Below are 15474 nucleotides of genomic sequence, written 5' to 3'. Positions count from 1 at the left end.
GACAGTCCTTCATGAACTTCTCCAACGTGAGTCTCTTCCACGGGCTGCAGTCCTTCACGAACTGCTCCAGTGTGGGTCCCTCCCATGAGGTGCAGACCTTCAGGAGTAAACTGTTCCAGTGTGGGTCCCCCATGGGGTCACAAGTCCTGCCAGCAAACCTGCTCTGGTGTGGGCTCCTCTCTCCACGGGTCCATAGGTCCTGCCAGGAGCTTGCTCCAGCGTGGGCTTCCCACAGGCCACAGCCTCCTGCAGGTGGAATCTCTACACCCCCTCATCCTTCCTCCCTGGGCTGCAGGGGGACAGCCTGCTTCACCATGGTCTTCACCACGGGCTGCAGGGAGATCTCTGCTCCAGCGCCTGGAGCACCTCCTGCCCCTCCTTCTGCACTGCCCTTGGTGTCTGCAGAGTTTCTTACATCTTCTCACTCCTCTCTCTGGCTGCAAAAGCTCTAACTGTTTTTTCCCTTCTTAACTATGTTATCCCAGAGGTGCTGATTGGCTTGGCCTTGGCCAGCGGCGGGTCCGTCTTGGAGCCGGCTGGCATTGGCTCTGTCAGACACAGGGGAAGCTTCTAGCAGCTTCTCTCAGAAGCCACCCCTGTAGCCCCCCTGCTACCAAAACCTTGCCACGCAAACCCAACACAGCTGCACAAGGTGGGTGTTGCACCCACAGTGCTGGAAGGCTAGCAAAGCTTGTGCTCACAGAGAAATGAGCTGACTCACAGACAGGCTCTGTGGGGAGAGCGCAGGAGTTGAGTATTAAATCTGCTTGCCCTGGGATGGAGGAAGCAGGGATTCTTACAGAGCTGATGAAGACTGAGGTGTTGCCATCGCTGCAGTGAAGCAAATGATTTTTTTTTATTTATTTTTTTTTTTAAAGTCATGGTCAGAAAGAATTTTCAGGTCCTATTCTGTGAGACGCTGAATGTCCTTTGTGCCTGTTGAACATGGAGGATGTCACAGATACTCAGCAGATTCCAGGATCAGACCCAAGAGTCTATGTGCAAAAAAGGGTTTTGAAGAACCAGGAGAAAATAGTTGGAGGTCTGAAGCTCTGTTGCAAGGGAATTTTGCAATGGAAAGGCTTGGATTTCCAATAGCTGCTAAAAAGGACAGAGAAGGTCAAACTTTTGGGATGGAGATTGTGTCTAAATACTTGACCGAGCCCTTTCTAAATGGGACACACTTAAAAAAATCTGAGAATTGAGCACTGATCCATCTCTGCTGGGGGGGTAAGGGTGAGAGCTTTTGCTAAGAAGCATCTATGAAACAGAAACCTCTTCTAACAAGCAGCCTCCTTGTTGTGATTGCAGGGCTATTACAAAAGGACCTTGGATTATCCCCTGATTCGGGAATGGAAGAGGACAGGCTGTTTTGCTGTCCCGATGATTCATTCCACGTTCCTCATTGACTTGAGGAAAGAGGCCTCCACCAAGCTGATGTTTTACCCCCCGCACCAGGATTACACCTGGAGCTTTGATGATATCATGGTCTTTGCCTTCTCCAGTCGCCAAGCAGGTATGTCTGGAGCCTTTGCTGAGGAGGATTCGTTAGTAGACATGCAGATCTCTGAGTTCACAGGCCAAAAGTCATGTGTTGGCTTCAGTGGTGAGTTAAGACCCTGTTCCCTTTCCTCTGTCGGATCTGGTCAGGGATGACCAGCAGGAAGTGACTGGCAGTGCAGCTTCAGAGGACCTGGGAGCCGTTCTTGGGACAGGACCAGTGTTTCAGAGACTAAATGGGTGGCGTCGCCCCTCGACTGGTGTCACAGCGAGGCACAGGTGAATGCTGTGAGAGTGGAAGGCATTCTGAAGTCTGTAGGTAATGGATCTAAAGTCACCACTTTGCGGAGACGCCGTGAGGAAGGGGGCGAGGGCAAGAGACTCTTTTTAGATGTTACAGCCCTTGTGGAAAACAAAACCAAGGTCACTTATCCACAGTGCTGGTGAGGCTTTGCTTCAGGGCAGCTCAGCAGGAATTGTCCGAGAGGTGGGGTTTTTGGGGTTTGGTTTGGGTTTTTTTTTTTTTTTTTTTGGAAAGCAAAATCATTGTGGCTTTCAGGGGAATGATGTGGAGTCCGTGGGCTGTGCGGAGAGGAAATCTCTTGCAGGCAAGAGCAGGTTAGAGCTGGTGTGCGAGCAGTAAAACCTCTGCGTACTTGACACTGTGTCATCAGTACTTTGGGAGAACCAGTCGCGCACTGAGCTGCCTTGAAGACCCTTGGGGCACAGTGGAGAGACAGTGCGTACCGCTCCGGCTCATACTGGGATCAGTTCCTCCCGAACAGTGGGAGGATTTTGGTTAGACCTAAAATACAGGGTCCTTTCACCAAGTCACAACCTCAGTGTCCTCTTCCTTTGTCTGGAACGACCGTTGGTGTTTGCAGAGAGCTCCGAAATCACTGTCTCAGAGAAATCACTGTCTCTTAAGTGCATGGTACTGCTGCTTGTACTTGCAGTGAGGATGTTTAGTCCCATTTAGTTTTCTGTCTCTGGCAAAGTCCTGGCTGCAGCCCTGTATGTAGCAGTGTCAGCTGAGGAGCTCCTGGGAAGGAGGACATGGTTGTAATGGCCATCTGTATTCTTCTTTGCCCTGCTGCGTCAGAAGGGGGAAAGTTTGGGGCCTCCTAAGGAAAAAGGAACTGATGAAACCTCAGCAGCACCAGTGAAATGCATTTCTGGTCAGAGCTTCGTGACCGGTTTGCTGACTTACTGAGGTGGATTAGTAGGGAAAAGCTGTTTGTGGGTCCTCTGAGTGATGGGCAGTTGGTATTACCTGTCTTCTGTTTGTAAAAAGAGTAAAGGTGAGAAGGAAGGGCTGTTCTTGGGGGACCACCAAGCAGAGAGAAAATGAAGTATAACTTCTTGTTGTTGTTGTTGGCAGTCTCTTGTGCCAAAGAGACGGACCGAGAAGCCTGCCTTTCCCACCGTTTCCAGACCAGCACAGCAGCCGCCAGCTGTCTGGAGCTTTTGTTTTAGTGATGTTTCTGGATTGAAGTTCTTTGACAGCACTGAAAAAGATGGCGTTGTCTTGGCAGTCTAAGCAGGGCTTTTTAAAACTCAGCTACGAGAGTATGAGGGGCATCAAATGAGAAAGACGAATGACAGAGGCAGCAAGAGCTGAAATTAGAGCCCTTGGGAGGCAGAGGTGAGATGTGAACTTGCAGGGCACCCTTGGGGCCCTGACTTTCAGTCAGGACATCGGTCTGTGGGCTCCAGAGGAGAATGGAGGTGTGAATCTGGATAGCAAAGCAGGCTCCTTCAAATCTGCCTGCCTTGCTTGTTCCCTCTGACAGCTCTCCCAGAAATGCAGCATCCAGTGAGTGTGGTAACTGCATTGCATTGGTTCCAGCTGCTTAGGAAATATTTTGGGGATTCAAACCCATCATTTTTTCCTTCCATCCTAGAGCACTTTAGCTTTTTCCAGAACTGACCCATGAAATGAAAGGCTTTGCTTCAGCTGTCTGGCCCGTTGATCTGCTCGGATTGTTGGCTTGTGTCCTGGGCTGAGTTTTGTCACCCAGGATAAAAGGATGACATCCAAGTTCAGAAATGTGAAAAATGTATGGACTTTGAGGTAAAGTTCTCTTTGGAGTAATTTCACTTACTTCCCTGTAGTCATAAATGATGTTAGCTTTTGTCCAGGCCAAGTACTGCACTTAATGCCTCAGATCGAATCATCAATATTTTTTTTTTCCACCAGTGAACGTACTATTTGAAGCAACTATTTTGTGATGCTCCAAAGAGACCGTCCCGCTCCTGCTGAGAGGACGTGGCCTGTGGTGGGAGTACTGACTCAGGACAAGACTCACTGCAGGTGTTTTAGTGACAGAGGTGGGCTCTGCGGAGCCCCTTGCACTTGCAAGATCGCGTTTAGCCAGCCAGGTCTCCTGAGCTTCCTTTCAGCCCGAGGTTCTGAAGACCTAGAGCCAGGCAGCAGGAAGCTCTGGTCACAGTAATGGGGGGAAATTTAGGTTGCCTGAAGGTTTAGGGCATGGCTGTGAATCCTGGTCACTGCCTTACAAAGGCTAATAATAATACAAATATCTGTAGCTTTTCTGTCCCTTGTAGCAACTTTTAATTTTACTATAAAAACAGAGCTAGAGAGCGAGTCCCCCTCCCTGTTAAGGTAGCTTTACCATTTTAAAGTGGCTTTTATCCCAGAAGGAACAGAAATACTGGCGTGAATCTATGCAGATTAACTGTGTTTAAGCCAGCGGAAGATAAGAACGGAGATCAGTGAGCCAGATAAGATTAGTTGATTAGATCAGTGCCAAATCCATTAATGTCAGCAGGTAGTATTTTTTATTCTGCCGTTTACCTAAATTGCAGCTGACAGCTGAATGTGTTCTGGCAAGTAGTGTAGTCAGCAATTTACTTGCAGAACTTAAAATGCTAGAAACACTGGGGTCATTAATGCGGACAATTCTGCTCTGCTAAAAATACCAAGGATTAGGGGAACTAATACATGAAAGCATCAGCACACCAGGTAGTGTCTGCTTTTCATTTATTTCCTAGAGGGAGGGGGGGTGGTTGTGCTTGTTTCATTATAGAAAAGAAAAGAAAGGGAAACTTGCTTTTTGTTTGGGTTTATGTGTGTTTTTTGTTTTTTTTTTTTTTAAATCTGCTTGGCTAGTTGTATGGGTTCTAGCAGCTTTCAGACTGTGGTTAATTAATAAAGGACCTTACCAGAGCTCGATACAAAACAAGAGAAATGCTTTCCCTTGGCTTCTCTGGATGTAGCTTTTGAGTGTGGTGCCTGATGTGAGGTCAGGCCCGGAGCTGGCGCAGTTACAGCCGAGAGCGAGCGAAGCCTTTGTCAGTGCAGAGGGAAGAGCGTTTTGCTGATCACGCGTTGGTGGGGCGTTCCCAGTGAACAAGCTCAGCTGCAGGTCGGTCTTTCCTTTGCAAAGGCATCTGTTCCCAGGAGAGGCTTTGCATCTTCTCTTTGTTTCATGCCTTCAGATTCAGTTCCTTGAACAAGCAGCTCCAAAAGCTTTTGAGTAGAAGGATGTTAACATTATCACCTCTTTTTAAAAGCATTTTTTCTCCTTGCTGGTGTCTGTCTCTAGGATTTTCCCCTAATCTTTAGGGCACAGTAAAAACTAGTCCTGGAGAGGAAGGTCCATGTTTGGTGGTAGACTTGGCTCTCCCAAGATTGTTATCGTATGTATTCCTCAAAGTCCTTTGCCAGCACAGGTGAAAACATACTGTCCTTATTTTCTAGCCAAAGCAAACAGAAGCAGGAGGATGCTTGACTGCAAAGCCCGCGCGAGTCCCTTGCTAGGCTGGTAACAGACCCTGCAGCTATCCTGGTGTCTTGGGCCCTGCAGCTTCATCCCCTGTGGTCCCGGGGGAGCCCAGCTGCCTGGCCTGCATTGGCCAAGCACGTGCTGTTGAAGCCAGGGGATCAGGATTTGCTCCTCCACCCTGGGAGAGACGTTCCACACTTATTGCGGTCTGGCAGAGAAGCCTTGCAAAGCTCAGACCAAAACTTCCATCACCCCTAGCCATGTTGGGTTCATTTTGAATTTTTCCCTCTCGGAGGCTGCCTGCTCTGATAGACCTGCACCCCTCTTTGCCCCGAGGGTCCCAGGATCGCTGCTGCCTCTCCTTCGGCACACTGCAGGTGGGAACCCATGCGGCTCCTGAGCCAGCCCACTGCGTTGCTTGAGGCTGGCTTACTCGGAGGGGGAAAACCTGCTCCTGGCTCTGTGAAGGGATTGTCAGGCGAGGTGCCAGGTCTGAGCAGCGCAGGTTTTGGGGACGGGGGTTTCTGCGACACTCCCCAGTTACACACAGCAGGTCTGCTGGGGATCGTACACTGCTTTGCTAAAGGCTCTGCCCTCTGCGATAGGATTGTTTTCATAGCATTAAGGCAAAGACCTAAAAAGACCCTTTTTTCTGGGCTAAGAAGGGGGTTCCCAGTCTCTCCTGGGAGAAAGCTGATTGCAGTTAAAAATATCTGCTGTTAGGGAGCAAGTGGAAATTGGTTTCATAGGAGAGGCCACTTGCTGCCAGCCAAATAAAACACAAAATGGCACTGTGATGGTTTTGAATTGTTTGCTTATGAAGCAGAACTTTTTGGGAGTGAGGTCCTGGCATGAGTTTGATTGTGGCTATGTAGCAACAGAGCAGCAAAATCCTCTGGTAAAAGACCTGATTCTAACTTCTGTTTTTCTGTGATTTCCCCAGGAATACAGATGTTCATCTGCAACCACGAACACTATGGATTCCTTCCCATGCCCCTGAAATCACACCAAACACTGCAAGAAGAAACTGAGAACTTTGTGCACACGCTGATCGAGGCTATGAGTAAGTTGCTGTGCCCGGTGGCGATGGATCCCCCCAAGTTAGTGTTTGCAGAGCTCTCTTGCCAGCAGCCCAGCTCTCTTTTCCCTTGGGAGTCTGCATCCTGATCTGACTGCTCTCTTACTGGTTTGATATGCAGTTTTCCATTTTCCAGCACTCTTCTACATAGGAATGTAATCACTTCACGGTCAGGTCAACCCCATTCACAAAATCCCTCAACTTCCCCAGATCAAATACAAAAATGCATCTTTAATGTGAAAAGGATGCTGCAGAACCCTGTTTTTATCATGATGTCTGTCTGGCACATGGCTGCTGGCTTCTGCTTTGCAACGTGGATGCTTTCTGCTGTACCCACTCCTGTACTGACTTCATATCCCAGCTCCCTGGGGCTTTATGCCCGGTGATGGAAACATGTACAGATATATTGATGCAGCACGTACGTGAAGGTGATTCTTGGGATCTCTCCTCTCTTGCAGTCGATCGTCCTCCCATTGAACCCTCTCAGTATGTCTCCGTTCCTCCAAAGCACCCTGACAAGATGGGATTTGATGAAGTAAGGAACCTATTTTTCTTTTATTGTCTTGTCTCCCCACTCATCACCTAGAGGACCTGGGTTCTCCCTGTTGCTGAGCTTCCAGCCATTTCCCTTGAAGTGTATTATCTCTTCATGTAGTTAGCTCTTTCCCAATCACTCATCTTTTGGACGTGAACCTTTTGCGAGCAGAAAATAGCCATCCTTATTTGGGAAGAACTGCTGAGCTGAGGGAAGCAGAAGGAAAGGGCTGAAGGAACGGTCTTTCCCTCTGGTGTTTGCTGCGGAGAAATGAGGCCAGTCAGGTCTGCAGGCATTTAGTACCTGCTACGAGATCCCTGATGAGACGCGCAGATTTGTGTGCAAGGGCGGTGCCCAGCAAATCTTTGGGCTTCCTCTCTTGATGGTATGGATGTTCCAGTCCAGCCAGGAGGAGATGGCAGAAGGGAGGCTGAAAAACAGGTTGTTTAACTGCCTGGTTCTTGCTCTGTTTCCTCCACATCCGACTCCGCAGAGCAGCTTGGCAGTCCTTCTGTTCTGTGACAAAAACTGGTCTTTTGGGAAACCTTTTCTGCTTTCCAGTGACAGAAGGGAACGATTCCTCTCGCCTGAGAGAGACTGGGGAGCCCGGAGCGGCCAGGGGAGCCAGGCTGTCAGCTGGGTTCTAGCCCAAGCTGGGCAGTCCAGGAGCAATGAAAATCGCACGTGCTGTCTCCTTACTGCAGCAGCTTCCCCCCTGCCCTGTTTGGTCACCACATTTTTCTGCTATGGCAGGGGGGAAGCTTTTACTTAAGGTGTAAAAATGAACAAGAAACCTGGTTGCTGACACCGGTACTGCCCAGAGACCCCACAGAAATTCCTCTCCCAACTCTGCCTCGTGTTGTGGAGAGAGCAGGCGTTGAGGGGAGAAGGCTGGAGAGGGATCCACGGTGCTTTAATTAACCCGTGTCCGTGTTTTTCACAGAGCCAGCAAGCCCTGTGTGCGCAGCTGCCAGGGTGGCAGTGGCACCGTGACCGAGGGAGCTGTGGCGATCAGGGGAGCCTTTGTTTTCGTGGCGTATTCTGCTACATCTGTTTATATGACTCTTAAAGTCCGAGCCTGATTTGGCTGTGTGTGTTTGAGCGTCTGTGTTTAGGACACAGCTGGTGTAGGGTTTTTTTTCCATGTTGTCCTTTGTGGCTGCGCTTTATTTATCCAATTTATTATTTTTGCGTTTGTACTGAGCTGGAATTTGATCCCCTTCTTACTGGGATGAGGTTTTGCTCCACAGGCTACAAGGCTGCACTTGTACTTGTCTGCCCGGGACCGAAAAATATCGCTGACCCTCTGCAGTTTACCTGCAAACGAGGGCTCTGGTCCTGTGCCCTCCACCAGAGAGTCCGTCTCCTCGAGGCTTGGACTGAGCCCTGCCCAGACATCTCTGTTCCCGGTCTTGGCTCTCCCGCTAGGCTTTCTGCTCTGGCAGGGGTAGCAGCGGATTTTTCAGTGCCCGAAGTAATTACAAAAATCCTCTCTTTGCTGTGTCCTTGCACTTGGATGGTGGCCTCGCTGAAAATCCTAAATACAGGCAGTGGCAGTGTTGTGGAGAAACGTGGGTCAGTGTTCCTCTGGCACCGGAGCTGGAAATGGCCATGTTACTCTGTGCTTAATATAAAGCAAAACATCCTATATCTCTGGAAATTATAGACTTGGCTGTAACTGGTCTGCTTTCATCCTTGAAGAGCACCTTTTCCCTGTGACATAAAACATCCATAAAAAGTAGTTGTTAGACAAAGAACAAGCCTCTAACCTTTCAGTTCAAAACCAACCTCAATTTTTTGACGTATTCTAAACAACCTGGAATAAAACCCCACCTGGCATTTTAGTAAGATCTACTTTTCCAGTGGGGCTGCTGGAGAAGAGTGAATCAGCGACTCTTTTCTTTCTCACTCCCAAGCCAGGACTGATGTCTTTCTCTTCTACCCAGATTTTCATGATCAATCTGAAGCGTCGGAAAGACAGGCGGGATCGGATGCTGCGGACTCTCTACGAGCAGGAGATTGCAGTGAAGATAGTGGAGGCTGTGGATGGAAAGTGAGTTTCGGCCGGGGTTGCTGATGTTTGCAAAGCGTGGGTCGTGTTAACTGCTGAACACCCTGACCTCCCTTCTGGTGGAGAAGGGTGGGCTGAGGGGAGAGGTGAAATCACTTTTATTCACCAGACAGTCTGACTGGGGCAGTTTTGCTCTGTTTTTCTTTTGCAATTAGTCGGTCTCCGTGAGAGAACCAGGGTGGTGTGGTTCAGACTAAGATGAAAATCGGGTTAAAATCATACTGATTTCTATGAACACTTGCACCACGGTTAAAAGGAGTCGGCAGTGAAAGTGTTTGAGAGCAGTTATCTCCTGGGAGGACTGTCAAAAGCTGTTGTGCTACAGCGTTAACCCTGACACAGCCCATTCCAAGCTTGCTCTTAAGGTGGCGTTAAGACATTTTTATAATGAGAAAGCAAGGCAGAAATTTTTGGTCTGGGTGTTGCTAAAAGGCCGCAGGGAGATAGGAACCCACATGCCATCTAGTGGTCTTTTAGACTTGGGTACCCATCAGGACCTCTTCGGAAAAATAATTTAAGCCAAGCGTGTACAAGTTGATGGTCCCACGAGAAGTTGTTGGCAGAGTTAAGGATACGATTTGTCAGCCTGCTTTAGAAATGTAAATCAAGAAGTTAATTTTTGTCCAGGTTTTTGTCTGTAACAAGTGCAGGAATTTCTTGAGACGCAGCTTTTCTCTGAACGTCAGCAGCATTTCTCATGTTGTGTCTGTGTCTGACTTACATTTACTTTTTTTTATTAAATGGTGACAGATATTCTGTCTTTCTCAGAGCACTGAACACAAGTCAGCTGAAAGCTCTCAGCATCGATATGCTCCCGGGTTACCGGGACCCGTACTCCTCCAGGCCACTAACCAGGGGAGAGATCGGCTGCTTCCTTAGTCACTATTACATCTGGAAGGAGGTAAGGAGACTGTGGGTGCCTCGGGGTTCCTGCAGGAAGGTGCTGTGGGCAGGCGCATGGCCAGTCGTAGGGCAGAGCATCAAATACGGTACCAGTTTCTGAAGTAAGGTGTGGAACTGTTTTCCTTGGTTTGTAGGGGATCATGTGCAGGGTTTTTCCTTGAACACGGTGTTCAGCTTTGTCATCTCTGCTTTCCATTTGCCAACAGCTCTGAGTGATTTTTATTTATTTATTTATTAATCAGAATACTGTCATGACTGTTTTTTTCAAAGCATCCAGTAGCCTGCTTGGAGAGAGTTTGCTTAGGAGAAGGCAAGAAGGTTTTGAAAAACAAGTGGTGTTAAAAAAAAAAAAACAACTCCTGGGTGGTGGTGGTTTTTTTTTTTTTTCCCCTGGTTGTGCATCTGTGCTGAAGCAAGGTCCAGTGACTCTGGCTTTTTTGAGTTGGCGTATCATAAAGATTCTCAACATTAGGGACCTCTGTTACCTGCGCTAAGAGATCTTGTTTGGGTGGTAAAAGCTGTACCTTCCATCTGTCTCTGGTCACGTGGGGAGTGACACTAGAGAAGATCTGGGCTGTGCTGGTCGGAGATGCTGGGGTTCCACAGCCCGACATCAACAAGAGGGATTGTTTCAAGTGAGATGCGGTGGAGGCAGGGTACTTGAGGTGCTTGGTACCGAAAGACTGGGCAGTGGCAGCGGTTGCCCAAATCCAACAGCGAGGGCTGCACCTCCTGGTGCAGGGTCCTGTACAGATGTGTGAGCAGACAGCCCTCTGCCCTCAGAGGCGTTGGGTGCAGCACACTCGGCAGGGCACTGATCCAAACAGCCTAGAGCCTGCGGGAGGGACTGCAGTCATGAGAAGTTGGGCTTTGCTTTCGAGCTTGAGATTTCTAAACCTCCAACGGTCAGATAACATGGGAACGTAGATGCAGGTGCCTTTGCATGTGTGTTCTCTTGAGTCGTCAGAGCCAGACTCTGGATGTGCTGGGTTGTTCTCCTCCTGGCTCCTCCAGGAACACTTTCTTCTGACACGGAGGTTTTTCTGAACAGGGCCTTTGGCATCAAAGGCTGCTGCATGTTCCTCTGAGGAGGTGGTTGCTCTGGTCCTGCTGGTCTGGGAACCCTCATGGGTTCCAGATGGTGCGACATCAGATGGGGGATTTTTCTAGGTTGTGGATGCTCAGCCACAGGGTGTTTTCAGGACTGTTCTCACTGGCTCTTGCAGTCTCTCCCAGCTGAGCTGTGAATCTGGGAGTGGTTCTCCAGCCTCCCTACCTGCCTGCTCTAGAAGGCAGTGTCAGGTCAGGATGACCCCAACAATTTCAGGGTGCAGGGAGGGGCTCACGTGGGCCACTGTGATCACTCCTGAACCCTCTTGTTTCAGGTGGTGAACAGAGAACTGGAGAAGACGCTTGTTATTGAGGACGATGTGCGCTTTGAACACCAGTTTAAAAGGAAGCTCGTGAAGCTGATGGATGACATTGAACAAGCCCAGCTAGACTGGGAGCTTGTGTAAGTAACAAGCCCTCAGCCATCTGGGAACTCCTGGGCAGCAGGGGAGGTCGGCAGCACCCACTGTGTCACGGGAGAGATGCAGGTTAATGCTGGAGTGCAGGGGAACGTGGCTCTTCCCATCATCAGGACAGCTCTGCCTCCTGGGGCAGGCTGATGCTGGAATGCCCGTTGGGTATTGGTTGGTCTCAACAGCATCTGGAGATGCTGCCGTGATAGAGGAACTGACACGGCGTAGTCCTGAGGCTTGGACTGTGGCACCTTAGCTCCCTTAGGAAGTCTTTGGCAGCTGTACCACCCACTGGGCTAAGGCACGGGTGTCTGGGAGTGGTGTGGGATAGAAATTTGTAAGCCTGGTCATGGATTACTTCTTGGATTGACCCTTTGCCCATCTCTGGTTGACTGGTCCTAGTTGCCGCAGATTGGCTTTGGTTCCAATTTCCATGATCTTTTCACCCTTTAAGCTACATTGGCCGGAAAAGGATGCAGGTGCAGGAGCCTGAGAAAGCAGTTCCCAATGTCATGAACCTGGTGGAAGCCGATTACTCGTACTGGACCCTGGGCTACGCAATCTCTTTCCAAGGGGCTCAGAAACTCATCGGAGCTGAACCTTTCAGCAAGATGCTGCCTGTAGATGAATTTCTGCCAGTCATGTACAACAAGCACCCTGTGTAAGTAGGATGCCTTCGTCGCTCGGGTTGAGGTGAGCTGCTTCTTGCTGAGTGATCTGAAGCCGGATCACGTTGGTGTGTCTCGCTTCCGTAGCCTGGCTGGTGGGGACAGGCTATGCCTCGTGCTTTCTGGTTGTCTGCAGCAGAGCTTCTGGTCAAAGGAGGTGACAGAGCTGCTGCAGAGGGGTGGCTGTCCCTGCCTGCTGCGGGGCTTGTGGGCTGGGTCTGAGATGCTCTGCTACCTCTGGTAAGGGAGGTTTTGGTTGTATAGGTGGTGTGTGGTGGTAAGGCACATGGTTCTGGCTGTAGAGAGTCAGGACTCGCCCCCAGCAACTACTTCTGCTCCCTGGGACCTGCTTGCTCAGTGGATTGGTTTGTATCTCCGTTACCACCAGTGGCGCTGATGAATGTTCGCTCTCTTACTGGTGTTTTTTCTCTCCTCTTTAGAGCGAAGTACATGGAGTACTACGAGTCCAGAGACTTGAAAGCCTTTTCAGCAGAACCCCTCCTTGTTTACCCCACCCACTACACGGGGCAGCCAGGCTACCTCAGCGACACAGAGACCTCTACCATCTGGGACAACGAGACCGTGTCAACGGACTGGGACAGAACGCACTCCTGGAAATCCCGGCAGCAGGGCAAGATCCATAGCGATGCCCAGAACAAGGATGCCCTGCCTTCCCAGTCGTCTCTCAACACGCCATCCTCCAGGGATGAGCTATGACTGCCCGCTCCCCCCAGGACAGCTGAACCTGCCTCACACTTTAGCTTCTCACCCTTGAAAGTTGTAGAGCAGCTCTTCATGTGGTCTCCTTCCCGCCGCTTCCGATGGAGAAGCAAACTGGTTGGACCTGACAGCTAACCGAGCCGCTTAGGACTGGGCGGGAGATGGAGGAGGAAAAAGAACAAGTGTTCCAGACTGGCAGAAAAAAAGGCAGAGATCTGAACAAAAGCCCTCGCAAGCTTTTGTTAAAAAAAACAAAAACCAACCTTGAATGACGTCTTTCTACAGTTCCTCATGTAGAATACTGTATTTATAAAGATTAATATATAGAGGTGTACGAGTGTTAAAACCTTTCCAGATAGGTGTAACTGGGCTGCTGTGAGAAACTGCAGGCAAGTGTTTGAGTTACTCGGTTTTGTTTTTCAAAGGGATCCCTGTCAGAATTGAGACGGTTTCCAAAACCGCTGAGTGCACTGGAGCAGCGCTCCTCTGCAGTGTCCTCCCCCCTCATCGCGCTTCTGTACAAAACTATTGCTGGCTCCCCCCTGCAAATTTCAGAACTTGCTAGATCCCACCTAAACAGGCCTCCCAGTCCCGAACTGGTGTCTTGGCATGTCTAAAATCTTGGAAGCTAGCAGAGACAGTGGAGGTGCTGGTTTTACTTGTCTCTGCACTGCCTGAAGGGAACAGAGGCAAAGTTAGTCGTGTCATGTCCCGCGTCACCCCCTGCCTCAATGTATTCCTTCAGGAAAACAAAGCCCGACAACCTATTTGCAGGCCTGTTTAATTAGGCCATAAACCCAAGTGTAGGACTTCTAGGAACTTAACATTTAAAAGAGCTTGGTTGTGAAATGCTTGGTTCTATCCTTATAAAACCAAAACAACCTGCAGAAATGTTAGTGGTGTCAACGGTACTGTTCCCGACAGCCAGGGTAGAATTGTGCATTATAGGACGGAAAGGCAACTTGTCTTGATATTTTTCATGTGAGGAGCAAACTTGTCTTTTTCGTATGAGTTTGGTTGTACTTGCTGTTGGCTGACATGTCAGCAGAATATGGTGTCTGGTTTGTTTTTTTTTTTGGTGGGGTTTTTTTTTGTTTTTTTTGGTTTTTTTTCCTTTAAAAATTGTTCTTGGCGGCCAGGTGATGATGGACTACACTGCTTAGGTTAGCTGGCACGGACCTGGGCCTGCAGGCTGCTGTTGCCGTGGAGGATGACCTCGTGGACTTGCAATCTAGAGACTCACCTGCTGGCAGATCTGTACAGGTGTATGGTTGGGGTTTATGTTTTGTTTTTTGTTTGGTTTTAATAATTACTGATCCATGTTGTGCTTTCTGCTAAAGAAGACGTGTTATTACCTGTCAGCCGGTCTGATAATACATAGAAATTGGTGCAAGCTGAGCAGCCGTGTGTATTTGTCCTTGGGTGGGAGTAGCCCTGGCGGGGAGAGGCCAGCTCAGGAGTTTTTCAGCTGTGTCGCTCTACCATGGAGTCACTGGCCGTATAAACGTGCCTGGTCTGCAGCTGCCCCCTGGAAGCCGTGTTCCTTCTGCTGTCCAGGCTGGAGCAGGTGCCCAGGCGCCAGGGTGAGTACAGAGAGCAGCCACAGGCCACCGTGCGCAGCCTGGGTCGTTTCTCTCTGACACCCCCCTCACTTCCTCCACAGGTCTGACCTGTTTGACGCACAGTTGAGCACGGCAATCCCAGAGATGTTGGTACAAAACTTGGTGTGGCCTTCAGGAGCAGGACAGCTGTGAACTGGTGAGCATCCAGCATGTTCCCTTGTGTCACTGGGGATATGCATAACATGTTACCAAGTTGTTCTATCACATCAGGCTTCCCTTGGGACGGGGGCTGATTTTTGCAGCGTAGCTGTTTCCCCAGCCCTTTGGTAATGCTGATTGAGGGTGGGGTGGGTGAGAAGGGTGCTCCAGAGGAGCAGAGGTCCAAGCTTGGTGTTGCACCTCTGGGGGCTTCCAGTCCCACAGCTGTGCACGTGTCTGGGTCCCGCAGAACAGCTGGGATGCGCAGGCCCTGGGTGGGTGAGCCCCTTTGCCCATGTATCGTTTCTCTGATGTAATAGTGTGGCTGCCTCACCAGGTGAAGCTCATTATGGTTATGCTGTGCTCCTACACATCACCACTGCGTATCTCTTCTACCCTTGTGTGGTTCTGTTCTGTGATAGCCCCACCTCTGTGTCTGAGAGAGGCCAAGGGAGTTGATGTACCCATGTCAGCATGAGCTCTGGGTCCTGTCACAGCAGTTTCTCCATGAACATTGTGGCTGAAAAGGCCCCCGGTGCTCCTCAGGGTGCTGCCCTCCTCGTGCTGGGGGCTGCAGAGGGAAGGGACCCGCATGGGTGGGGGGTGGTGAGCATGGCATCCCGGGGCTGCTACCTGGGCTCGGGTGGGGATGGGTCTGTGTTAGAGCCTCACAGCTGCCCCTTTGGGCTCTTCCACAGGGAGGTGAGGAGCATCGCTGCATTGCCCACACAGGAAATATATCGTGGATTTAAAAAATAATGGGGTCTGAGGCCTGCTGTTTTTGATTTTTTTACCCTCGATGTAACTGATTCAAGTGATAGAACAAGACCAGGTCCCGGCATCACCTGCACAGTTGTTGCATGGAAGCCACCGGGCTGACCGCACGTGCCGCAGCCACGGTGAGGGCAGGGGAGGCGGCTGGCACTGGCCAGCAGGTAACGCTGCGGGTCGGACGCGTCAGCCCGGA

At 50.0% G+C, this 15474-nt stretch overlaps 1 protein-coding gene across 1 annotated transcript in view; it reads left to right on the top strand.

The window, feature by feature from the left end:
* Positions 1 to 14140, top strand: part of COLGALT2 (collagen beta(1-O)galactosyltransferase 2) — a 57214-nt gene extending 43074 nt beyond the window's left edge. The window contains exons 5-12 of the mRNA XM_075760553.1: positions 1312 to 1516; positions 6193 to 6312; positions 6786 to 6862; positions 8809 to 8915; positions 9702 to 9834; positions 11222 to 11349; positions 11814 to 12020; positions 12468 to 14140. Of these exons, the coding sequence (XP_075616668.1) occupies positions 1312 to 1516; positions 6193 to 6312; positions 6786 to 6862; positions 8809 to 8915; positions 9702 to 9834; positions 11222 to 11349; positions 11814 to 12020; positions 12468 to 12744 (1254 nt within the window). The 3' untranslated portion in view covers positions 12745 to 14140. The remainder of the gene's footprint in view (positions 1 to 1311; positions 1517 to 6192; positions 6313 to 6785; positions 6863 to 8808; positions 8916 to 9701; positions 9835 to 11221; positions 11350 to 11813; positions 12021 to 12467) is intronic.
* Positions 14141 to 15474: the final 1334 nt, after the last annotated feature.

Source organism: Balearica regulorum, chromosome 8 (genome assembly GCF_011004875.1).
Source record: "Balearica regulorum gibbericeps isolate bBalReg1 chromosome 8, bBalReg1.pri, whole genome shotgun sequence".
NCBI classification, from domain to species: Eukaryota; Metazoa; Chordata; class Aves; order Gruiformes; family Gruidae; genus Balearica; species Balearica regulorum.
This window is presented reverse-complemented; position numbering and strand designations above follow the sequence as displayed.